Source organism: Podarcis pityusensis, assembly GCF_964106645.2.
Source record: "Podarcis pityusensis genome assembly, chromosome: 7".
In the NCBI taxonomy this organism is placed as follows: Eukaryota; Metazoa; Chordata; class Lepidosauria; order Squamata; family Lacertidae; genus Podarcis; species Podarcis pityusensis.
This window is the reverse complement of record NC_138031.1, coordinates 10,797,838-10,823,551: the sequence shown is the minus strand read 5'-3', so window position 1 is coordinate 10,823,551 and position 25,714 is coordinate 10,797,838. Positions and strand designations below refer to the sequence as shown.

The 25,714-nt window shown below is 47.6% G+C and overlaps 1 protein-coding gene across 1 annotated transcript in view; it reads left to right on the top strand.

Moving 5' to 3' along the window:
* Positions 1 to 25,714, top strand: part of TG (thyroglobulin) — a 177,346-nt gene that overhangs the window by 2,601 nt on the left and 149,031 nt on the right. Inside the window, exons 2-11 of the mRNA XM_081014526.1 lie at positions 163 to 271; positions 2,043 to 2,140; positions 3,366 to 3,569; positions 4,940 to 5,099; positions 6,920 to 7,026; positions 12,668 to 12,811; positions 14,601 to 14,786; positions 17,355 to 18,401; positions 19,690 to 20,277; positions 24,220 to 24,459. Coding sequence (XP_080870652.1) covers positions 163 to 271; positions 2,043 to 2,140; positions 3,366 to 3,569; positions 4,940 to 5,099; positions 6,920 to 7,026; positions 12,668 to 12,811; positions 14,601 to 14,786; positions 17,355 to 18,401; positions 19,690 to 20,277; positions 24,220 to 24,459 — 2,883 coding nt within the window. The remainder of the gene's footprint in view (positions 1 to 162; positions 272 to 2,042; positions 2,141 to 3,365; positions 3,570 to 4,939; positions 5,100 to 6,919; positions 7,027 to 12,667; positions 12,812 to 14,600; positions 14,787 to 17,354; positions 18,402 to 19,689; positions 20,278 to 24,219; positions 24,460 to 25,714) is intronic.

Here is a 25,714-nt window from a genome sequence, read left to right as displayed (position 1 = left end):
CATGCTGACTGGGGTTGATGGGGTTTGGCGTGCACCAAAATCTGGAGAGCCACAGGTTCCCCATTCCTGTTGTAGGATGATGGGCAAAAGATGTAACAGCTCTATTGGAATGAAGTTGGGATCAGCTGCCCCAATAATTGTGCACATTCTTCCTGCATTCAGAGTACCAGGCAGAAAGCCAACCTCTTCGCCCATGTGAGCTTCAAAGGGCAAAGGCCTTTCAAGAAGGTGAAGACTACGTCCCTCAGTGCTTGGAAGATGGCCAGTTCAGGTAATGAGCTTATAGTATGATGAGACGTTTCAGGCAGGAAGACGATGATGCCGAGTCCCAATATAAGGGCGTTAAGATGAACAAATAGTACCTGGTTAGTCTTACCATGGCCTGATGAAGATCAGGTTGGGGTGACATAGAGGCAGAATGTTTCACTGGTGGCCTTGGTGTTGTAGAACACTCTCCCTGCCGAAATATGAGATGTCCCATCTGTATTGGCATTCCGCTGGCATTTGAAGATGCACCTGTTTACATATGTACTAGGTGTTCTCTTGATCACTCTACCCAAGTCTTTTGCCTTAATCACGGGGCTCTTTTAATGGGAATGTTTTACTCCATGTTTTGATTATGGGTGCTTATATGTTAATGATTTTACGTTATTATTTTATTGCATTTCTATTTTAATAACTGCACATTTTTAATTAATGTTGTGCAATTGGTTTTTATATTTTGCAAGCTGCTTAGAAGTCTATTTTGGCATTAAGCAGTATATAAATGAATGAGTGAAATGAAATGCAAAGAATGAAGACTAAACCTCCTGTGTTCAAATCATGCGCTCTGCCACTGAGTCATGGCCCCATTTGCCAGCCTAGCATGCCAAGGTTTATCACCTAGGCCTGGTGCACATGAACAGTAGAAAGGTGGTAGAATCCCAATCCTGAGACAAAAGTGCAGATTGTGTCACACTGGGCTACTGGTAGGAGATGCCATTTTTAATAAAAGAGTTCTGCAGTAAAATAAAATCCCAATAGTAATGTGTCTCCAGTCATACCAAGGAGAGAGGTTTTATCCTGGCTTCCTTCTTGCTGTGCTAGTTCCCTACTTGCGATGAGCCTTGCGTTTTTACATTCGGAAACATGATTCCCTGCCGCCTGCATTGCAAAGTGGTGCAGCCTATTCTACCACTTTAAGGACTCTACCACATACAGGACTCTACCACGTAGTTGGCACCTGCTGCCTTGTTTTCCTCAGCCCCTCTTACATTTGTCCATAGGATGCAGGACGGTTCCACTAAGGCTGTAGTGTGGCCAGGTAAGTTTTTGGAAGGTGTTTGATCATCATCATCATTGTTGTTGTTGTTTAGTCATTCAGTCGTGTCCGACTCTTCGTGACCCCATGGACCAGAGCACGCCAGGCACTCCTGTCTTCCACTGCCTCCCGCAGTTTGGTCAAACTCATGCTGGTAGCTTCGAGAACACTGTCCAACCATCTTGTCCTCTGTCGTCCCCTTCTCCTTGTGCCCTCCATCTTTCCCAACATCAGGGTCTTTTCCAGGGAGTCTTCTCTTCTCATGAAAAGTATTGGAGCCTCAGCTTCAGGATCTGCCCTTCCAGTGAGCACTCAGGGCTGATTTCCTTCAGAATGGAGAGGTTTGATTTCTTGCAGTCTATGGGACTCTCAAGAGTCTCCTCCAGCACCATAATTCAAAAACATCAATTCTTCGGCGATCAGCCTTCTTTATGGTCCAGCTCTCACTTCCATACATCACTACTGGGAAAACTCCATGGACAAAGACAACAGGCATATCATCATCATAATTTATTATTATTTATACTGTGCCCAGCTGGCTGGGTTTCCCCAGCCACTCTGTGTGACTTCCAACAGAATATTAAATAGAATAAAACTTCAAACATTAAAAACTTCCCTAAACTTCAAACATTAAAGACTTGGTGACAGCTCTTGGGCTCATCTGCAGTGATGAAGCTTGAGAACCTCTGATGGGCAGCTATTACTGTCTGGTGACACTGGAAATCTATCATTTGTCCACCAGGAACATCCAGTGCAAGAAGAAAGATACTTCCTGCTGGTGTGTAGATGGCAATGGAGCTGAAATAGCAGGGAGCAAGCAGACCGGATCCTCAGTAGCTTGTGAGTAAACCATGCAAGGTTTAATTCTCTTTATTGTCACCAGCGCCTGGCTGGGCTCCTCTTCAGCCACACCAACAGTGATGCAAAGGGCATTTTTGGCTGGTTGAGCTCAGATATGGGGGGAAAGGCTTCCTGTTTGAAGTCCAAATGGGACAGGGGGCACTTTTGTCCAAAAAAGGGGCAATCCTAGATAAATCCTAGGTAAAACCTTATCTAGAATATATAGTTTACTGCTTGAGTGATATACAAAAGACGAAGAAGTAAAGGAATCAATGATAAAATGGGCGATCGATATTGGGCACAATATTGAATTGTAAAAGTGGAAAAGACTATGGAAGGAGGGTTTGAGATTTACAGGATGTATGGCTCTAAAGGAAAACCTGCTAAAAATGATGTATAGATGGCACTTGACGCCAGTAAAATTAGCTAAAATGTATAGAAAAAAAGAAAGAAAATGTTGAAAATGTAGAAAGGTAGACGGGGATTATTTCCATATGTGGTGGACCTGTGACAAGGTTAAAAAAATTTGGGAATCAATTTATAATGAATTCAAAAAAATATTTAGGTATACCTTCCCCAAAAGACCGGAAGCATGTCTATTAGGCTTAATAGGAACAGAAATTAAAATGCGAGACCAAAATCTGTTTATGTATGCTACGGCTGCCGCAAGAACCCTCCTGGGCCAAAGATGGAAAATACAAGACATACCAACTATCCAGGAGTGGCAGACGAAGTTGACAGAATATGCAGAACTTGCCAAACTGTCAGGGAGGATCCGGGACCAGGAAGATCAAAGATACCAAAATAATTGGAGTAAATTTATTGAATATTTAAAGAAGAATTGTAAAGAGGTTAAGACACTAGCAGGATTGACATAATACCTCCAACATATACTAGTATTATTATGAGAATGATGTGCGCAATAGAAAGGGGTTAAATATACCAATTGTAGGGAGGGAGGGGAGTCACGACTCGGCAGAGTCAAAGGGAATGTATGGTTTTATTATGGTTTGTTGGAAAATAATATGTAAGGAAAACAATAAAAATTTACTTTAAAAAACAAAAAAACAAAAACAAAAAAGGGGCAATCCTGTTTTCCTAGGGACGGGTGGCAACCCTACTTCCAAGGGCCACATGGCCACTCCTGACAATAAGGACAATTTGGGGGTGGTATCTCAAAGCCTGGAAATACCCCAGATTTAATGACATTTCTTCCCTGCCATAGGTTTATCCTTCTGCCAGCTGCAGAAGCAGCAGATCCTGCTTAGTCGGGTCGTCAACGGCAGCACAGCTTCCTACATCCCGCAATGTCTGGATTCCGGTGACTTTGACCCCATACAATGTGACTCTGGCCTGGGTCAGTGCTGGTGTGTGGATGCTGAAGGGATGGAGGTTTACGGCACGAGGCAGAGAGGGAAGCCCAAGCGATGTAAGTCGTGTTCTGTTAAAATGGGATCGTCCATTTATACCACCTTCCTTCCTTCCTTCCTTCCTTCCTTCCTTCCTTCCTTCCTTCCTTCCTTCCTTGCCAGCCATTATTCATAGCAGAATCAAGATTTTAAACAGAGGTCATCCCAGTTTGCAGCGCAGTGTGGGGTGTTAGGAAGGGACGCAGGTGGCGCTGTGGGTTAAACCACAGAGCCTAGGACTTGCCGATCAGAAGGTCGGCGGTTCGAATCCCCGTGATGAGGTGAGCTCCCGTTGCTCGGTCCCTGCTCCTGCCCACCTAGCAGTTCGAAAGCACATCAAGGTGCAAGTAGATAAATAGGTACCGCTCCGGTGGGAAGGTAAACGGCGTTTCCGTGTGCTGCTCTGGTTTGCCAGAAGCGCCTTAGTCATGCTGGCCACATGACCCGGAAGCTGTACGCCAGCTCCCTCGGCCAGTAAAGCGAGATGAGCGCTGCAACCCCAGAGTCGGTCACAACTGGACCTAATGGTCAGGGGTCCCTTTACCTTTATGGGGTGTTAGGGCAGGGGTAGTACTTCTGGTGGGGGACATGTCATGCTCCTTCTGGGGCAGCTTGGTCACCTTTGGTCCCCACCCTGCACTCACCTGTGGCTCCTAGAAGATGTCAGCATGAGACAGCGGCCACACTCCGGGAACGGCTTTGAGTGGCCCACTGAACCAGGTGAGGGTAACTGATGGGTCTCAGACCCTCAGTGAGCTAGGGCTTCCTCTGCATACAACAAAGACAGGCTCTGGTGGATTGAGTGGTCTCCCAACGGTCAAGGAGGCAGTTTCTGCATGTGTTGTAGAGGGAAGTTAGGGGAAGATGGGGCTGGGAAGGTAGCCCATCTAAAAGAAGGAAAACTCTGATCCTAAACCTCTGCTGCCTTGTGAGAAGACAAGTCTGAGGAGGAAACCTAAGGTGTTTGGATGACATCCTGTACGTCTCCTTCCAGCAACTCCTGCAGCCAAGCTGGTGCAAAATGTATTGCCCTGCTTTCGTTTGAGCCACATCAGTGAGGTTGAGAGGGGGGGATCTTGTCATCTGGGCAGACCAGGACCTCCAGACACACTGCCCAGGCTTGCGTCCCAAAAAGGAGACGTACTCCACTGGCTCTCGAGACAGACAGATGGCAAGAACAAGAATTCTGTAGTAATGAGATGAAATCTGCAAGAGTGTTTTCCCCTCCCACAAAGACTGCCATGTACTAAGGTGACGTCTCAGCAAACCCCTATGCCTTTTGCTTGCCAGAAGAAGAAGAAGAGAAGAAGAGTTTGGATTTGATATCCCGCCTTTCACTCCCCTTCAGGAGTCTCAAAGCGGCTAACATTCTCCTTTCCCTTCCTCCCAGGCCCTAGGAAATGTGAGATCCGAGACCGCCGCATCCTGCACAACGTTGGAGAAAAGAGCCCGCCCCAGTGTTCAGCTGATGGAGAATTCCTGCCTGTCCAGTGCAAGTTTATCAACACAACGGACAGGATGGTCTTTGACCTTGTTCACCATTTTAGCAGGTAGGAGACATGCTGTTACTTTAGTAAATATGGGAAGGCATTCTAGCCCTCATGGTTGGTCTGTGACCACGAAGAGCCTGGGTGTTGTGGGAGAGATGGCACACCTTTCCAGGACATTGGTGGAAAGAAAGAACATGAGATGTTGGGACTGGTGGAAAATGCAGTCAAGGAAGGAGAACTTGTGCTCCTCCTCCTGTTGCTGTTGGACTTCTTGTTGTTGTTTAGTCATTTAGTCGTGTCCGACTCTTCATGACCCCATGGACCAGAGCACGCCAGGCACTTCTGTCTTCCACTGCCTCCCACAGTTTGGTCAAACTCATACTGGTAGCTTCGAGAACACTGTCCAACCATCTCGTCCTCTGTCGTCCCCTTCTCCTTGTGCCCTCAACCTTTCCCAACATCTGGGGCTTTTCCAGGGAGTCTTCTCTTCTCATGAGGTGGCCAAAGTCTTGGAGCCTCAGCTTCAGGATCTGTCCTTCCAGTGAGCACTCAGGGCTGATATCCTTAAGAACGGAGAGGTTTGATCTTCTTGCCGTCCATGGGACTCTCAAGAGTCTCCTCCAGCACCATAATTCTGTTGGACTAGAACTCCCTTTATCCCCAACCATTGGCCTTGCTGGTTGGGGCAGATGGGAGCCCAAGAACATCTGGCCACCATCCCTGACCTCAATGAACTCAGCAGAGCTCTTTCACTCAACGGCACAGAGAAAATACGTTAAAAGTCACAGATGACACTAGAGGGCAGGAAAGCCTTAAATGTTGCAGCCACCACAGCTGGCTGAATGAAGTTGATCTTCCTAATCAATCCAAACTTGGGGGAAACCAAAGAAATGAATTGCTCTTTCAGCAACTGTAGAAGACCGCAGGAGCAGCATTATGGGAGATGAGTTTCTTTGAATGTGCCAGCTGCAGTGAGGAAGAGAGTGAGCTTTGCAATAACCCCCAAAAGATTAAATTGCTCAGATGGTGTTCTCTAGCTATCGAGATTCCACAACCAGACAATTATTATTATTAATCTTTATTCATTTTCTTTAGCCCAAGCCGTTACGAAAGATAAAACAGAATGAAATGCATGATGCACTTAAAATAATTATGAAAACCAGATATTCCCTCAGACAAGGGTTTGCTCCCCTGGAGAATTTAACTTATCACCTTCAGAAACTTTTATCCCTGAATTTGCTGGTCTAAAGGCAGAACAGTGTGGTGTAGTGGTTAAGAGTGGTGGACTCGTAATCTGGTGAACCGGGTTCGCGTCTCCGCTCCTCCACGTGCAGCTGCTGGGTGACCTTGAGCTAGTCACACTTCTCTGAAGTCTCTCAGCCCCACTCACCTCACAGAGTGTTTGTTGTGGGGGAGGAAGGGAAAGGAGATTGTTAGCCGCTTTGAGACTCCTTCGGGTAGTGATAAAGCGGGATATCAGATCCGAACTACTACTACAACAGGCCACTTTTCTAGAGGTGTAGGGAGGACCTGCCTCCTAATAAAAAGTTAATCAAATAACCACTCTATCTCCCAGCTGAGAAATGTAAATCTTTCACTGAGAATGCTGCTAAATCCTCATAGATTGGGCAAACCAGTAAGTAGTGGGGCAAATCGTCAGGCACATTGCCACCAAACTTTCTGTTCATACAGGATCTGGCGATCGTGTCCTTCAAAGCTCATTTCATTTACTTCCCAAGATGGATCCTTGAAGGTTTAGCATGTGTGACCATCCCAAATCTAGTATCTTAACGCCATTTCCCCCTCAAAATCAGATGGGGAGTGGAAGTGTTACAAGGGTTTGCTATTTCACCTGTAATGCATGCTGATTTTCCTTTTAGATTCCCAGAAGCGTTCTTGACATTCAGATCCTTCAGCCGCATGTTCCCAGAAATCTCTGGGTACTGTTACTGCGCTGACAGTCTAGGGCGAGAGCTGGAGGATACTGGTAGGTGTTCGCTGAATCCGGTCTTTTGCTGAATACAAAATTTCGCACAATCATTTGACATGCGGCGAATGCCCATTATTCAAAATGGCTGGAGAGAAAGTCAAATTCGACTTTGGAACTCTGTGTGTGTGTGTGTGTGTGTGTGTGTGTCAAAATTCAGATCTCACAGCCGAAAGTTTCAGCACTAACACCTCAAAGCTGCTCCCTCCCCCGCTGTTATGTACTGAGTTGAATAGGATCCAAACTGTAGCAGTCTGATTGGTCCTAGAACAATAGGATCCAAAAGGCAGCAGTCTGATTGGTCCTAGAACAATAGGATTCAGAATGCAGCAGTCTGATTGGTCCTAGAACAATGCAGCAGTATGATTGGTTGGCAGGAACCACCCAATCCTGCTCCAGATAGAAGTGAATCCACAACCTGATTGGCTTACAGTAGAATTCCAGAATTAGCCAATCATGTGCAGCCCATTGTGTAAATAATGTATATAAAGCAGATACTGTGAGGGGACATTCATTCATTCCTCCTCACCACTATGAGCTGAATAAAGAGCATGAAATCACTTTGCGACTCTGAGTATATTTCACTGGCGACGAGGGTGGGATCCCGCTGAGCTGACTGCCACACACAGCACCGCAGCACCGCCAACTGCCGCACCGCTGCCTCGCACCGTGTATCCAGGCTTCAGCTCCGGGGCACAAGGAACTCAGAATGGCAGCCAACAGCAGCTTCTCGCCATTCAACCCAGCATCTGGAGACTGGGAAGCGTACGCCTCCCGTTTCACCTTCCTCCTAGAAGCCAAAGGGGTCACCGACGAAGAAGACGCCAAGAAGAGGGCGATATTCTTCAGCGTCTGCGGAGAGGAGACGTTTGAAATCGCCCGGGCTCTCCTTGCGCCTGAAGACGTCGCTACTGTTCCGTACAAAACAATAATGGAACAGCTGAAGGGGCACTTTTCGCCGCAGCCCTCAGTGGTGGCTCGTCGAAATGCCTTCTACGCAAAGCGGCAAGCCCCTGGGGAAACCATAACTGGGTTTGTGACCTCTCTCCGCCAAGCCGCCCGGTTCTGCAACTTCTCAGAGCTGGAGAACATGCTTCGTGACCGCCTCGTCGGTGGCCTGAAGGATGAGAAGCTGCAACGGCGCCTCTACGCTAAGAAGGACCTAACGTTCCAGGTCGCTCTGGAGGAGGCCCTGGCAACAGAAGCTGCCGAGAGGTCGACCCAAGAGGCACGGCCGAGCCTGCCATCCCAACCGAGGGTCCACCATGAAGACCTCACCGATGACTCAGGATCCGACAGGGAGGAGGTGCACCGAGTACAGCAGCGCACTCAAGCAGCGCACAGACCACAGCTGCCTCGACGAGAAGGAGGGAACTGCGCAAGCTGCGGGGAGAGTCACGAGAGGAGGACCTGCCGTTTCCGCAACGCAGAGTGCAGGCAGTGCAGAAAATCGGGACACATCGCCCGGGTGTGTCGGGCTCGGCCCACCCGACACCAGGCATCAGATGACCAATCCAAGAGCCCCAGGTCCCGGGGCCCAACGCACCAAGGCAACTCGACGGAGCTCACGGACTTCCAGGTATACCAGTTGCCCCACCCCAACGTAGAGAAAATTTATGTAGAGGTACAGATAGAGGGGGCCCCATGCCGCATGGAGCTTGACACGGGTTCAACTCTATCCATAATCTCGGCAAGGACCTTAAGGAAACTGTGTCCCACTGGGGGTCCCAAACTCAGGCCGGCCCCATTCACCCTCCGGGACTTCCAGAAACGTAAGGTCCCCACAATGGGGGTGGGGACCTTCAGGGTGCAATACCGAGGGCGGACGCGGCAACTGGACTTGCTTGTGGTCAAGGGCCCCTACATTAGCTTACTGGGATTGGCATGGTTTGGACCACTGGGGCTAGCTGTCACCGGGGTGAACCACACTAGCTTACAAGTGGACGTGGACGCCATATGCAAGGAATTTCCAGGGGTTTTCGATGGGAAATTGGGACAGTATACGGGCCCCCCCATTGCGCTACAGCTTGACCCCGCAGTACGACCGGTCAGGCTCAAGGCCCGCCGGGTCCCGTTCGCCTTGAAACCCCGTATAGACGAGGAATTGGACCGACTCGTAGAGCAAGGAGTGCTGGAGCCGGTGCCTAATGCTCCCTGGGAAACCCCAATCGTCACACCCGTCAAGCCTAATGGTTCGGTCCGCATCTGCGCAGACTACAAATGTACCATAAACAAGGCCCTCACGGCCCACGCATACCCAGTGCCAGTGGTCAGCCATGTCCTTGCCACCCTGGCTGGGTCGAAAATTTTTGGCAAGCTGGACTTGGCCCAAGCATATCAACAGCTGCCAGTAGATGAGGCCACAGCTGAGGCACAGACGATTGTGACGCACAGAGGAGCGTTCAGGGTAAAGCGGCTGCAATTCGGTGTCAGCGTGGCACCAGGCATATTCCAGAATATAATGGACTCTCTCCTTAAAGGGATTCCTGGCGTCACCCCCTTCTTCGATGATGTGTTGATTGCCGGCCCCACACCAGAGGAGTTTGAGGACCGCCTCCGCACCGTTCTGCACCGTTTCCAGACGGCGGGTCTCAAGGTGAAGCGGGAAAAATGTCTACTAGGAGTGCCTCAGGTGGACTTTCTGGGATTTATGGTGGACGCAGAAGGGGTCCACCCGACTGGGGACAAGGTACGGGCCATTTGTGATGCCCCAGCGCCCAAGAGCAAGACTGAACTTCAGGCCTTCTTGGGACTATTGAACTTTTACCATTCCTTCCTTCCCCACAAGGCGGCGGTAGCGGAGCCCCTACACAGACTCCTGGACAAGCGGGCCCCTTGGGTGTGGGGCCAGCGCCAGGAGGCCGCATTCCAGGCAGTCAAGGACTTGCTTGTCCCAAACTCGGTCTTGGCACACTTCGACGAGAGGCTGCCGGTGGTGCTAGCATGCGACGCCTCACCCTATGGCATTGGAGCTGTCCTGGGGCACCAACTCCCGGATGGAAGAGAGGTACCGGTGGCGTACTTTTCCCAGACACTCAACACAACCGAGCGGAACTACTCGCAAATCGACAAGGAGGGTCTGGCAATCGTAAAGGGAGTAAAAAAATTCCATGATTTCTTGTACGGGCGGCCCTTCACCGTGGTGACTGACCACAAGCCGTTGCTTGGCTTGTTTGCCCCCGAAAAGCAGACCCCCCAAGTGCTGTCTCCTCGCGTCCTCAGGTGGTCAATTTTCCTTGCCAGCTACCAGTATGCACTGATTCACCGACCTGGGAAGGCGATGGGCCATGCGGACGCCCTCAGCAGGCTACCACTACCGGAAACAGGCCCTGACCCAGCACCTGCACAAGAGGTTATGAGCCTGGAGCTGCTTCCCGACCGCCCCATTCAGGCACAAGAACTTGCACACCATTCCAAGAAAGATAGGGTCATCTCCCGGGTCCTGGACTGGGTGTGGAGGGGATGGCCCAGCAGCAGCCCCGGGCCAGAATTCGCCGGCTACACAACCCGCAAACATGAACTGTCGGCCCACAAGGGGTGCCTGTTATGGGGAAGCAGAGTCGTTGTTCCCCAGCCCCTCTGCAAAAGGGTCCTCACAGCCCTACACGAGACACATCCAGGGGTAGTAAGAATGAAGGCCCTTGCCAGGAGTTATGTGTGGTGGCCGGGGATCGATGGAGAGATAGAGGCCTGGGTCAAACACTGCCAGGCCTGCCAAGAATCCCGCCCAGATCCCCCAAGGGCCCCAGTCCAGTCCTGGGAGTCCGCCCGAGCACCATGGTCACGCCTGCATGTGGATTTCGCTGGCCCCTTTCAGGGGAAAACATTCTTCATAGTGGTGGACTCCTACACCAAATGGCTGGAAGTCGCACTGGTACCGTCCACTTCCACGTCCGCAGCCATCCGGGTACTACGCAGGCTGTTTGCAACCCACGGGCTCCCTGACACTCTCGTCTCAGACAACGGGACTGCATTTACGTCAGGAGAATTCCAAACCTTCACAGCGCAGAACGCCATCCGCCACATCCGTTCGGCGCCGTTCCACCCTGCCACCAATGGCCAAGCAGAACGCATGGTGCGGACCACCAAGGACACCCTTCGCCGCATGACGCAAGGGGACTGGGAGTACCGCCTTGCCACATTCCTTCTAGCACAGCACAGCACCCCCAGCTCAACGACTGGCCGGAGCCCCGCTGAACTACTAATGGGTCGGCGCCTTGCAATCAGATTGGACCGCCTTCACCCCGATAGAGCTCAGGATGAGGTAGTGGTGGGGGAAGGCAGGAACCCCCGGACCTTCGAGGCCCAGGACCCAGTGTACGCAAAGAATTTTGGGGCAGGCCCAGCATGGGTACCCGCCACAATCACCAGGGTCACTGGCCCCGTGTCGTACGAGGTGCTAACGGATGGGGGGCAATGCTGGCGCCGCCACTGCGACCAGATACGGCGACGATTCCCGGGAGAAAACCAGGAGGAGGACAGGTCAGAGGAGTCCCAAGGGAACAGCGGGGCAGTGAGGCCCATAGAGCAGGAGGGGCCAGCAGGAGAGGCAGAATCAGTAAATACAGAGAGGACCCGTGAGGCCGAAAGGACACCGGAACCAGAACCACGACTGAGCGAGCCGGTTGCACCAGACCAAACAGCCGCATCACAGCCAGCATCCTTGGAACACGAGCCAGAACCCGGAGCCCGGACCAGGGAACACCCCAGGCCACAACGCACACGTAGGCCGCCGGCATACCTTGAGGACTATGAATGCGACCTCCCGGGCAGGACTGGAACTTAGAGGGGAGGGGTGTTATGTACTGAGTTGAATAGGATCCAAACTGTAGCAGTCTGATTGGTCCTAGAACAATAGGATCCAAAAGGCAGCAGTCTGATTGGTCCTAGAACAATAGGATTCAGAATGCAGCAGTCTGATTGGTCCTAGAACAATGCAGCAGTATGATTGGTTGGCAGGAACCACCCAATCCTGCTCCAGATAGAAGTGAATCCACAACCTGATTGGCTTACAGTAGAATTCCAGAATTAGCCAATCATGTGCAGCCCATTGTGTAAATAATGTATATAAAGCAGATACTGTGAGGGGACATTCATTCATTCCTCCTCACCACTATGAGCTGAATAAAGAGCATGAAATCACTTTGCGACTCTGAGTATATTTCACCCGCCAACTTGACTAAGAAGAACAAAATGTTAATGTCTCAGAGTTCAGATTTTAGAATCTGTCCGTGGTTGTTTTCTAATTGCGCATGCTGAAATTTTTCTTTCTTTATATAACGCTTTAAATTGGCATAGCCAGGTGGTTCAATGAAATCAATACATACAATGCAATGCAGGTTTACATATAAACTTTAAGTCTCAAGAACAATATTCTATACAGATGAATGAAACCAAGAACATTGAATATAGTTAAGCGTCAGTCAGCCTTCTATAGGGGACCCCCAGCCTTCTATAGGGGAATTTGATGGTGTGGGAACTAGAGAAGAACAGGGAGCTCTGTTGTGCAAATGAAGCTTTATAAAAGAGAACAACAGATTTTGTTTTAGGCATGTTACCTTCATGGTTGGCTGGTTTTTTGTGGAGGGGGGCAATATCTCAGCACATGATCCGGTACTTACAATACTATTTCCCTTTCCAGGTCTAGAAATGCTACTTGAGAATGTTTATGACACTATTTTTGCATCGCTGGAGCCTGTTCCCTCTTTCGCTGAAACCAGCATGTACAGGATCCTGCAGAGACGCTTTCTGGGAGTTCAATTGGCTACAACTGGCAGATTCAGATGTATGTAGCACTTAAGACTGTAAGGCGTGGTAACTTGAATGCACTAAATTTAAACAAAGGGAGTCAATCTGAAGCCCTCCAGATGCTGCTAGATGATGATGATGATGATGATGATGATGATAATAATAATAATAATAATAATAATTTATTATTTATACCCTGCCCATCTGGCTGAGTTTCCCCAGCCACTCTGGGCGGCTCCCAATCTATTGTTAAAAACAACACAGCATTTAATATTAAAAACTTCCCTAAACAGGGCTGCCTTCAGATGTCTTTTAAAGATAAGATAGCTGCTTATTTCCTTCACATCTGAAGAGAGGGCATTCCACATGGTGGGCGCCACCACCGAGAAGGCCTTCTGTCTGGTTCCCTGCAAGCACACTTCTCGCAATGAGGGGGAACCGCCAGAAGGTCCTTGGAGCTGGATCTCAGTGTCCGGGCTGAACGATGGAGGTGGAGACGCTCCTTCGGGTATACAGGACCGAGGCCGTTTAGGGCTTTAAAGGTCAGCACCAACACTTTGAATTGTGCTTGGAAACATACTGGGAGCCAATGCAGATCTCTCAGGACCGGTGTTATGTGGTCTCGGCGGCCACTCCCAGTCTAGCTGCCGCATTCTGGATTAATTGCAGTTTCCGGGTCACCTTCAAAGTTTGCCTCACGTAGAGTGCATTGCAATAGTCCAAGCGGGAGATAACTAGAGCATGCACCACTCTGGCGAGACAGTCTGCGGGCAGGTAGGGTCTCAGCCTGCGTACCAGGTGGAGCTGGTAGACAGCTGCCCTGGGCACAGAATTAACCTACAACAGAATTAATCTACAACAGGACTACAACAGCTCCTGTCTTCCCTGGCCATTGGCTGTGCTGATGGGGTCTGTAGTCAGCAGCACCAGGAAGGGCATATTGTTTGCTGTCCACTAGGAGATGAAGTATTGACACATGGTCTTTGGCAGGTGGCTATTTATGCATCTCCAGAAAAGAGGCAGCACATCACCAGAAGTTAGTTATACTGTAGTTACCAATAGGCTACCAGCTTCAAGGCTTTTGTGTAAATTCACAAAGGCCCAGAATGTTGGAGGAAAGCAAATACATTTCCTCCTCCTGAACTTCTAGTTAATGCATGTGTTAGTTTAAACCACATAAGGGTTTGTGTAGCAATCTAGCCACCGCTTGTTTGTAAGCCTCTCTGTCTTAGTTAACCACCTCTAAAAGCTGAGCCATTTTGTTTGGCTCTGGACAGTATGCCTGCTATTTTCCCTCTCTCATCTCAACTCGTCCTCTAAATAGTTCCTGTGTGAACTAAACCCTTGAACTCCATAAACTGTAAGTGACCTTTTCCATCTAATTCACCCAAGCTGCAAAGTAAGGGCTGCCTGTTTCCTTACACTCCACATCGACTGCTGAGTTCTTCTGATGGGGTCACTTTTGGTGGTCCTGAGGTTTGGCTGAGACTTTAGTGTGGCAAGACCTGTCCTGTGGAACTCCTTGCCACTAGAGGTTGCTTTTAGGCAACTTCTAAAAACTCTGTTATTCAGACAGACCATTCAAACATGAGATTCTTTGCCAAGCAGGTCTTGCTGATGTGTTTGATGTTTTTATTGTAATACTGCATTTTTAGTCAGTTTACTGCCCTGTGATATCTTAAGCGAAAGTGGAGTTATGACTATGTAAATAAAAATAACAAGCAATTGGGTTCTAATCTCTTTAGGGATTGATTGGTGGTCGAACACAGAAGTCGGTGCAAATCATTCTGATTAGCTCCCATCTTTTCCTCCTGTTTCCTTCGCAGGTCCCTCTAAGTGTGAAACCGAAAGATCCACCGCCATTCATTTCGAACAGAGTTACAGGCCATCTTGTGATGATAATGGAGCCTATGAGACAACCCAGTGCCAGTTGGATGGGCAGTGCTGGTGTGTGGATGCCAATGGGCAGGAACTTCTTGGCACAAGAAAGAAAGGGCAGGATTTATCCTGTGGTATGTGAAACTAGAGCCTTAGAACAGCTCTGTTGGGTTATCTGGCCTGTGCTTCATTCTGAAGAACAGGATACATAAAAGAAGATGCAGTCGTACTTTGGAAGTCGAATAGAATCTGTTCTGGAAGTCCGTTCGACTTCCAAAACGTTCAGAAAGCAAAGTGCGGCTTCCGATTGGCTGCAGGAAGCTCTTGCAGCCAATCGGAAGCCGTGGAAGCCCTGTCGGACGTTCGGGTTCCAAATAACATTTGCAAACCGGAACACTCACTTCCGGGTTTGCGGAATTCGGGAGCTAAAACATCCAAGTACCAAGGCGTTCAGGATACAAGGTACGACTGTACACACACACACACTTTTCAAGTTTATACATTTCACTAATTTCATAATCATTTTGAATTTCAAAACTTGACTTCCTTCCCCCTCTTTCCACGGTTCTTTAAATTTATTTTTAATATCTTCCGCATATCCAAATGAACTTAATTTGCTCGTTTAATCATCTTCTTTAAATACATACTCTTATGAAACTGCAGGTTATTACAATAATCCTGCCAATATTTTTATCTGTTTACAATTTATCTGTAAACATTCAATAAACCATTTCCATTCTTTTATGAAAAAAAATTGTTATCTTGATCTCTTATTCTTCCGGTAAGTTTCGCCATTTCTGCATATTCCGTAAGTGTTTGCATCCCCTCTTCCTTTGCTGGGACTTCTGCTTCTTTCCATTTTGGGGCAAGTAGCATTCTTGCCGCTGTAGTAACATACATGAATGAATTTCTATCTGCTTTAGGGAGACATAACTTACAAAAGAATATACTTCTTAAAGCAGTGTAGTCACGCCCAAATGTGGGCAGTGAAAGCCACCAACCCAGATGGCTTTAAAAGAGAATTAGACAATTGATGGATGGAAGGGCTGTTGGTGGCTATTAGCCATGATGGCTGTTCTCTGTCTCCAAAGATGGGGGAAGCAATAATAATAATAATAATAATAATAATAATAATAATAATAATAAATTGTATTTATATCCCGCCCTCCGCAGCCGAAGCTGGGCTCAGAGCAGCTAACAACAATAAAAGTAACACAGTCTACATAAAATCACAATCAATTAATTGAAATACATTCGAAAATCAATTCATTCTAAAATCAATCCAGAATCAACTTAATGGCAACCATTGGGCTAGAGTTCTGTGAGGTTTACCAAAGGAGGGGGTCAGGCTGTGCCTTGGCCAAAGGCCTGGTGGAACAGCTCCGTCTTGCAGGCCCTGCGGAAAGATGTCAAGTCCCGCAGGGCCCTAGTCTCTCGTGACAGAGCGTTCCACCAGATCAGGGCCACAGCCGAAAAAGCCCTGGCTCTGGTTGAGGCCAGCCTAACCTCTCTGTGGCCTGGGACCTCCAAGATGTTTTTATTTGAAGACCATAAGTAAGGTCCTCCGTGGGACATACCAGGAGAGGTGGTCCCGTAGCTTCGAGGGTCCTAGGCCGTATAGGGCTTTAAAGGTTAAAACCAGCACCTTAAACCTGATCCTGTACTCCACCGGGAGTATGTGATCCCATGGCAGGGACCCCGTAAGGAGTCTCGCCACGGCATTCTGCACCTGCTGGAGTTTCTGGGTCAGTCTCAAGGGTAGCCCCACGTAGAGTGAGTTACAATAATCAAGTCTGGAGGTGACCGTAGCGTGGATCGCAGAGCCTAGGTCAGGGCGAGAGAGGTGCTGGAAGCCACAGGAGGGGAGAGTTCTCTTGTTTTTGGGTCCTACTTATAGGTTTCCGCAATGCATCTGGTTGGTCACCCTGAGAACCAGATGCTGGACTAGATGGGCCATTGGCCTGTCCCAGCAGGCTCTTCTTATGTTCTTAAGAAAGCACATCAAAATCCATTCATTCAATTCATTTGTATACCGCTTTTCCACATGAATGCTCAAAGCAGCAGACCAAAAAGAAAGCAGGAATGCATTTCGAAGCCGAGCAATGTAAAAACAATTTTGCAACAGTGCAGCAAAACAACACAATAGCAAATATAATAGCATACCAAAAAAGCAACATTTAAGTATTACTATATGTTGTTATTTATTAATTTTGTATACCTCCCTATACCCACGGGTCTCAGGGCGATTCAAAAGGGGGGGGGGGAATCACAATATAAAAATATAAAATGCATAATAAAAACAAAAACAAAAACGACTCTATAAAACACGATTGCAAAAATAACAAGGGAGCTTTAAAGTCCTAGAAACACGCCTTCCGCAATGTTTTTCCTTTGGAAAACTTCCCTGTAATCTAGCTTGGACAAATACAGTGGTACCTTGGGTTAAGTACTTAATTCGTTCCAGAGGTCCGTACTTAACCTGAAACTGTTCTTAACCTGAAGCACCACTTTAGCTAATGGAGCCTCCTGCTGCCGCCGCGCCGCCGGAGCCTGATTTCTGTTCTCATCCTGAAGCAAAGTTCTTAACCTAAAGCACTATTTCTGGGTTAGCGGAGTCTGTAACCTGAAGTGTATGTAACCTGAAGCGTATGTAACCCGAGGTACCACTGTATTACATCTGCAGCATCTTTTCCTTTGTCTAGGCAAGGAACTTACCTGTGTCTCCGAGAGACGGCGAGCTCTCTCCAGGTTGTTTTATGGCCCCATCGGACGCTTTGGCCAGGACCATTTATTCTCCTCCACTCAAGAGCCGCAGCAGATAGCCGAGTCCTCAAGATCTTGTCCTCCATCATTCAAGGAGCTGTTTGTGGATTCTGGCCTGCTGTCTTCCATCATCGACAAACCAAGCGATTCTCAGCTGCTCGCCCTGGAATCCACCATCAGCGAAGCTATCGGAGGGATGTTTCCTTCGAGAGATCTTGCTCGCATCGCCCTCCGCTTCACCAGCAACCCCAAGCGGTTCCAAGAAAACCTGTTTGGTGGGAAGTTCTTGAAGAACGTGGTCCAGTTCAACTTCACAGGAGCCCTTGGCCCCAATGGCAAATTTAATTTGGACCAGTATTTCCGGCAGAGAGGGGTGAGCGGTGGATTCAGTGAACTGGCTCGACGACTTTCTCTGGAAATCCCACCAGAGAGGTTCAATCTGAGCCAGCCTGTCGTAGACAGTTTTGGCCGCACTGTCAATTTGCAGGACAATCAGAATGCCGTCAGATCTCTAGCTTCCCTCCTTGAAACCCCAGAGTTCTTCGTATTTTTGCAACACGTGGTTTCGGTCCCCGAGACCATTGCCGAAGATTTGGGTGACGTCGTGAGGATTGCGCTGAGATCCAAAGACTGTGCAGAGGGAGGCAACAGTTTGTTTGTCCCGCTTTGCACAGAAGCAGGGAACTACGAAGAAGTGCAGTGCTATTCGGGTGCTTGCTGGTGTGTGGACTCACGTGGCAAAGAGATCCTGGGATCCAGAGTCCGTGGCTCACGCCCAAGGTGCCCCACCCTATGCGAAAAGCAGAGGGAAGACCTCCAACGCTTGCAAAGACTCCAGCCGGCTGGTTCTGAGCTGTTTGTTCCTTCATGTACCCAGGAAGGGAAATTCCTGCCGGTTCAGTGCCATGGAAGAAATTGTGTCTGCTTCGATTCTGAAGGCAGGACTATTCCCGGAAAAGGTGCAACTGCTGAACAGCCCTTGCAGTGTAAGTTCCCTATCTTGTATTTCCACATGTGTACATGCTCTGATTTTTCTTTTGCTAAAAGACTCTTGTGTTTTTAGTTTTTAAAGCCCGTCTCTTGCAGCAGTCTAGCTGCAGCATTTTGCTCCAGCTGCCGCTTCTGGACCCAGGCCCAAGGGATGCCCCACACAGAGCAAATTGCAGTAGTCAGGTCTTGAGCTTACCAGTGCTGAAATCCCTCTGGCTGAGTTCCAGCCCTTCTTCTGTGAAGCAGATTCATATTTGGATAAAATCATGTCTGTCAAATGACTGAATAAATCTTAAAGGGACCCCTGACTATTAGGTCCAGTCGTGGCCGGCTCTGGGGTTGCGGCGCTCACCTCGCTTTATTGGCCGAGGGAGCCGGCGTACAGCTTCATGTGGCCAGCATGACTAAGCCGCTTCTGGTGAACCAGAGCAGCGCACGGAAACGCCGTTTACCTTCCCACCTGCACTTTTATCTACTTGCACTTTGACGCGCTTTCGAACTGCTAGGTTGGCAGGAGCAGGGACTGAGCAACGGGAGCTCACCCTGTCGCGGGAATTCAAACCGCCGACCTTCTGATCGGCAAGTCCTAGGCTCAGTGGTTTATCCCACAGCGCCACCCGCGTCCCGAATAAATCTTAGCTGAGCATTAATATATTAGACAGTCTCTTAGATCTGCAGAAAAATAGAGCCAATTGTTCTGTAGGGGGAAATACAGGTTTTGTAGGATGACACACATGAAGAGCAGAGTAGGAGCCATGTGTGAGAGAAGAAGCAATCCTCTTTTTAACATAACATCTGTCACACCATCTTTTTTTTCTGTCTGCTCCCCAGTTAATCAGGCATACCTTTTAATTAATTTTTTTACCTCATGAATTTTTATTTTCTTATAGTATTTGTTAGATTTATATACCATCGTTCCTCATAAGATCTCAGGGTGGTTCAAAGAATAAAATACAGGATAAAAACATGAAAATAAGTTAAACAAAATAGCAAAACAGTACCCCACCCCTTCCCACAAACACATTTAAAATGCTGTACATGTAAAGGTAAAGGCCTGGTTGGAGGGGAACATTTTTGCCTGGCACCTTAAAATATATAATAAAGGTATCTGGCAAACCTCCCTGGGGAGAGCATTCCACAAATGGGAGCCACTACAGAGAAGGCCCGTTCTCGTGTTGCCACCCTCTGGAAATAATCTGACCAATGACACAACTGAATGTTGCAATGCTCCCTTCAACTCTTTATTGCGTGCTTAGCAAGCCGTGTTGCCTTTGCCTCCTGTAGGTCCAAGTGATTGCCAGCTAGCAGGCGGTCGGGCTTTCCTGAGAACTGTGCAGCAACTTCTGCTGGAACCTTCGTCCCTGCCTAAGCTGTCCAGCGTCTACATCCCACAGTGCAGTCTCGATGGTCGGTGGAGGCAGGTCCAATGCAATGGCCCTCCGGAACAAACTTTTGAGTGGTATCAAAGGTGGATCAGCCAGAATAATAATGGCAGGGCTCTTCCTTTCGATGACTTGGTGGGCATCCTGCTCAACTATAAAGAGAGATCTCAGCAAAGCTTTGAAGACTTCGTTAAAATCCTTTACGATGCCGGCCACCAGAAGGTCTTTCCAGAGTTTGCCAAATTTCCTTCCTTTGATGAAGTTCCTCAAGAAGTGCTGGAAGGCAAGACCACAGGAGGTCCATCACAGAATGTCTTGCTGGAACCGTTCACGTTTTGGCAGCTCCTTCAGGGACACCTCACTCAGTACCCAGGATCTTTCAGCGATTTCAGCACCCCGCTAGGACACTTTGACCTTCGCAATTGCTGGTGTGTTGATGAAAGGGGGCAAATGCAAGGAAAGGAAGCTGATGTGAACAAGATCCCGGACTGTAAGTAACTCACCCTAGTCATTAGACCTTGTGCTTAAATTGTACTATAAATGTTCATGCCAACTTTGGCCAACTTGAGGATTTGGAACAGGGCCGGATTTAGGCTTGATGAGGCCCTAAGCTACTGAAGGTAATGGGGCCCTTTATATGTCCAGCTGTCCTTTGTCAACAACAAATTGTTGCTGTTTTTGTGTTGAATATATGCAATATGGTAATTTATGGACCTAATAGGTATCTAAAGCCATTTGCTCATAACAAAATATGCATTTTATCAAAGTAATTGTTGAACTGAAATACAATTAAGAAAAAGTATATTAATAGTGAATTTTATTTTGGGTGGGGGGCAAGAGAGTGAAGCCCTAAGCTATAGCTTGTTTAGTTTATACGTAAATCTGGCACCCATTAGGCTCAGCCAGGACAGCCATGATGGGACTTGTAGTCCCAAACAGCCAGAGGACACCAGGTTAGTGAAGACTGGGATCCAGACCAAATCTGGACTGGGCGAAACATCTACAGTGGTACCTCAGTTTTCAAACGTCTCCATTGACTAACGTTTCGGTTTTTGAACGCTGTAAACCCAGAAGTAAATGCTTCAGTTTTCGAATGCGCCTCAGAAGTCAAACATGCCACACGGCTTCTGCTGAGCACAAGATCCTGAGGCCTAGCTGTCAGCTACTGAGTTTTTGAACATTTCAGAACTCAGACGGTCTTACGGAATAGATTATGTTCGAAAACTGAGGTTCAAAAACCACTGTACTCTATATTTTGGAGAGATTCTTGTTTCCTATGTATTTGGACACCTCTTAAGATATGGTAACCAAATTAGCATGATGGCTCCTGAGATCAAGTATCAGGTTTCTGTCTGTACAGTGGTACCTCGGGTTACATACGCTTCAGGTTACATACGCTTCAGGTTACAGACTCTGCTAACCCAGAAATAATACCTCGGGTTAAGAACTTTACCTCAGGATGAGAACAGAAATCATGCTCCAGCGGCACGGCGGAAGCTAAAGTGGTGCTTCAGGTTAAGAACAGTTTCAGGTTAAGAACGGACCTCCGGAACGAATTAAGTACTTAACCCGAGGTACCACTGTATTTAGATTCGGTTGGGTGACACTTTGAATAGAGGTTGTGCACGGAGCCTTTCAGAACTGTGCTGATTTTTTAGGTTTCTTAGAATTCCTGAGCAGGACCAAGTATGAGGCTGCTGGTCTGTAATACGATGAACAGCGATTTTGCTGAAGTGGAATCCTTTTCAACAAGGCGGTATTGCATTTTATGAATTGGGTGCCTGGACTTGGAGGAAGACCTTGGATGACCTAAGTTGCTGAGAGGGCTCAGAGTAGTGGACATTGCAAAGGAATAAATACATGAGCCTGACTCTGCAACTGCTGGAAATTGCTGGCAGGTTTTCAAACATGCCTTCATATAATAAGGGCTGGGAATGTAGCCTCGCATTGTTTTTAAAGAGGAAGGACCAAGGAGTGAACAAGGGATACTCATTCCATAGGAATCTCTCCCCTAATCCTCTGGGGTGTGCTCTGACACAGGATATGTGACAGTTGTGTCTGCAGTGCTACATACCAGATTAATATAAAGTTGTGGCAGTCTCTCATCTCCATGAGAACGCTAAGGATATATATCCAGACAGTGGAAACAGAAGGAAATGTAGGAATAAATGAGAATCTGAGGCCAAATACATTTCCTCTTTGTTCCATGAGTTCACTCTGATTGCTATTCCGTTCCTCCTAACCAGCAGTTTAACTAGGAGGATTTCTACAATTAATTCTGGACTGGCATATGAAGAGCCGTGGTGGATTAGTCCAGCCTCCTGCTTTCTTTTTCTATATATATACATTTTTGCATTAGTTTTACACAAAAGTTCTACACAACAAACGTAACATAATCAACATTAAAAAGGGGTTCTTTCAAAACTTCAGGCCTCTTCCCTTCCCTCCATGGGTTCCAATTCTAAATTTTATTCTTGCATATTTTACTGTAATCTATCTGTCATATAAAAGGGACGCGGGTGGCGCTGTGGGTTAAACCACAGAGCCTAGGACTTGCCGATCAGAAGGTCGGCGGTTCGAATCTCCGTGATGGGGTGAGCTTCCGTTGTGCTGTCCCTGCTCCTGCCAACCTAGCAGTTTGAAAGCATGCCAGTGCAAGTAGATAAATAGGTACCGGTCCGGCGGGAAGGTAAACGGCGTTTCCGTGCGCTGCTCTGGTTTGCCAGAAGCGGCTTAGTCATGCTGGCCACATGACCCGGAAGCTGTACGCCGGCTCCCTCGGCCAGTAAAGCGAGATGAGCACCACAACCCTAGAGTCAGCCACGACTGGACCTAATGGTCAGGGGTCCCTTTACCTTTACCTTTATCTGTCATATAATCATAGTATCCAAAATTCATATTACTTTACAAGTGTCATTGTATTCCTGCCAATGATTTCAGCTGTTTACAGTGGTCTCTCAAATATGTTAGAAAATAATTCCAGTCTGTTAAGAATACTTGGTCTTCCTGGTTTCTGATCTTTCCCGTCTGTCTCGCCATTTCTGCATATTGCACCAGCTTGGTCTGCCACTCTTCTCCTATCAGTACTTCTTCTTCTTTCCATCTCTGGACAAGAAGCATCCTTGCTGCTGTCCTTGCATACATAAGCAGTATTTTCTCTTTTTGTTTTGGTAGTTCCGCACCTATAATACCTAACGAAAAAGCCTCTGGGTTTTTTTTAACAAAAGTTATCTTAAAATTTTTTTCAACTCTTTATATATCATTTCCCATAAAGATTTTACCACTCCACATAGCCACCATATATGGTAAAAAGTACCCTCTTTCCTGTTACATATCCAACACACATTTAAACTAGTTCTATACATTTTCGCAATTTTACTAGGTGTCAGATACCAGCGCTGTGGGTTAAACCACAGAGCCTAGGGCTTGCTGATCAGAAGGTCGGTGGTTTGAATCCCCTTGACGGGGTGAGCTCCTGTTGTTCAGTCCCAGCTCCTGCCAACCTAGGCATTCGAAAACACGTCAACTGCAAGTAGATAAATAGGTACCGCTCCAGTGGGAAGGTAAACGGCGTTTCTGTGTGCTGCTCTGGTTTGCCAGAAGTGGCTTAGTCATGCTGGCCACATGACCCAGAAGCTGTACGCTGGCTCCCTCGGCCAATAAAGCGAGATGAGCGCCACAACCCCAGAGTTGGCCACGACTGGACCTAATGGTCAGGGGTCCCTTTACCTTTACATCATTTCCATATAATTTTCTTTCAACGAACAGCAGGCTGTAAACTTCAAATCCTGTTTCCGTAACTTTTCCCATGATGAATATAGCCTCTTGCTTTCCACATGTTTATAGGTAGCCCATTTGGTGGCAGTTGCCTTTTCCAGCTCTCCTTCCCCTTCAGTCATATTCAGAGAGCTGCTGACTAGTTCTGAGGGCAGCTCATAGAGTTAGATTTAAAGTTAGGACTAGTAGCCATATTTTCAAAATAAGATTTTATTAAGGCTTTTCATAATACAGTGCAATGTAAAACAAAATAGTCTGAACAAAACCAAAAGCAGAAAGAGAAAGGAAAATGCAAAGGTAGATCTTAACCCTTATCTCACACTGAGAGGGGTGGACCCTCCTTGCTCTCACCTGATAGCTTCCCTTTCTTCTCCTAGCCTCCCCCCCAAAAATTCTCCCCTTCGCTGTCTCCCGTGATTTGCATTGTGTTTCCACTGCGCTGAAATGAATGAGGTGGAATAACATGCTGACAAGTTACACAATGAATCACATAAATAGCACAATTCAACCACGGAGGACAGCGAGGTGAATATTGTAATTTTCAGCGGAAAGCGAACTGCAGTGGAAGGGAGACAGCGTTGTGTGCAACATATACAGGGAGGAACGGAAACCAATGCCTTCTTACACCCGTAACAATACTTTCCCCTTCTGACAGGCCCCGGAGAGTGTGAAGCCACCAAGCGAGACGCCATGCAATTCGTTAGCAAAGTGGAGCAACTCATTAAGGACTCCAACAGCTCCCACTTTCCTTTTGGGCAGAGTTTTTTAGTAGCAAAAGGCATCACACTGACAGATGAAGAGCTCCTGAGCGATATTTCTCCATCGGCGAGCATCACGATTTCAGAAGGGCTGCTGACCGGAAGCGATTACGCCATTCGGCTGGCTGTGCAATCGAGTATGTTTGGAATGGGGGTGGGTGGGTGGGGAGAATGGTTTCTGTCGATCTGGTGAAACAGATGTTATTTTTGGTGGAGGGACCTCAACTTTTGTTGGCCAGGTGGACTCTTATGGGAGAGTTAGATAACCAATCAGGCCCTTGGGGGATCTTGAAGAAGCTGGTTCTGGTTTCGCATTTGCCAGGGGGTGGGGGAATAATGCAAAAGATGGCGCTCCATGGCATCTTAGGGAAGGGCTGGAAAAGACCTCTTTCTGAAACCCTGGAGAGCCATTGCCAGTTAATGAAGACAGCCAATGTGGTACCCTGTTGAGGGCTGTTATGTATGTATGTATATATATGTATATATGACATTTTCATCCCACTGTTTTCTCCATGGAGCCCAAGGTGGCATAAGCACCTTGCCATTGCTCTGCTGAACATCAACCTCTCCCGAAACTGGGGGAAACAGCTACTGGGGCTAAAATACAATAGGAAATAGATATCCATGGCAAACTCCCACTTTTCCAGGCTTTCTCAGCTAGATAAATCAGTCTTTGCCACCAGTGTCCATTTTGTCTTGTTTTAGTTTTTTTTCAAATGTATCTGGGTTTTAAAAAACAAACAAAAAAACTGGGGTTTTTTGCCATTTTGATTGTACATCACCTTGAGATGATGTTGTAGATGGCAATCAATAAATTACTGTTAACAGTGTGTGAGGTAGCAGTTAAAGCATTGAGCCTAAGACCTGGGAGACTTGGGTTCAAATTCCCCACTCGGCCATTAAGCTTGCCAGCTGACCTTGGACAGTCATGGCCTCTCCAGCTAATGTAGCTCACAAGGGTATTGCGAGGATAAAATGAAGAGGGGAAGAACCATGCAGGTCACCTTGGAGAAAAGGTGTCATTTGACCTTGGAGGGAAGTCATGCCACAGATGCAATAGTAGTAGTAGTAATAATAATAATAATAATAATAATAATAATAATAATAATTTATTTATATCCCGCCCTCCCCAGCCGAAGCTGGGCTCAGAGTGGCTAACAACAGTAGAAATAACACAGTTTACATAAAATCACAATCAGTTAATTGAAATGCATTCTAAAATCAATTCAGAATCAAATTAATGGCAACCATTGGGCTAGAGTTCTATGAGGATTACAGAAGGAGGGGGTCAGACTGTGCCTTGGCCAAAGGCCTGGTGGGACAGCTCTGTCTTGCAGGCCCTGCGGAAAGATGTCAAGTCCTGCAGGGCCCTAGTCTCTTGTGACAGAGCAT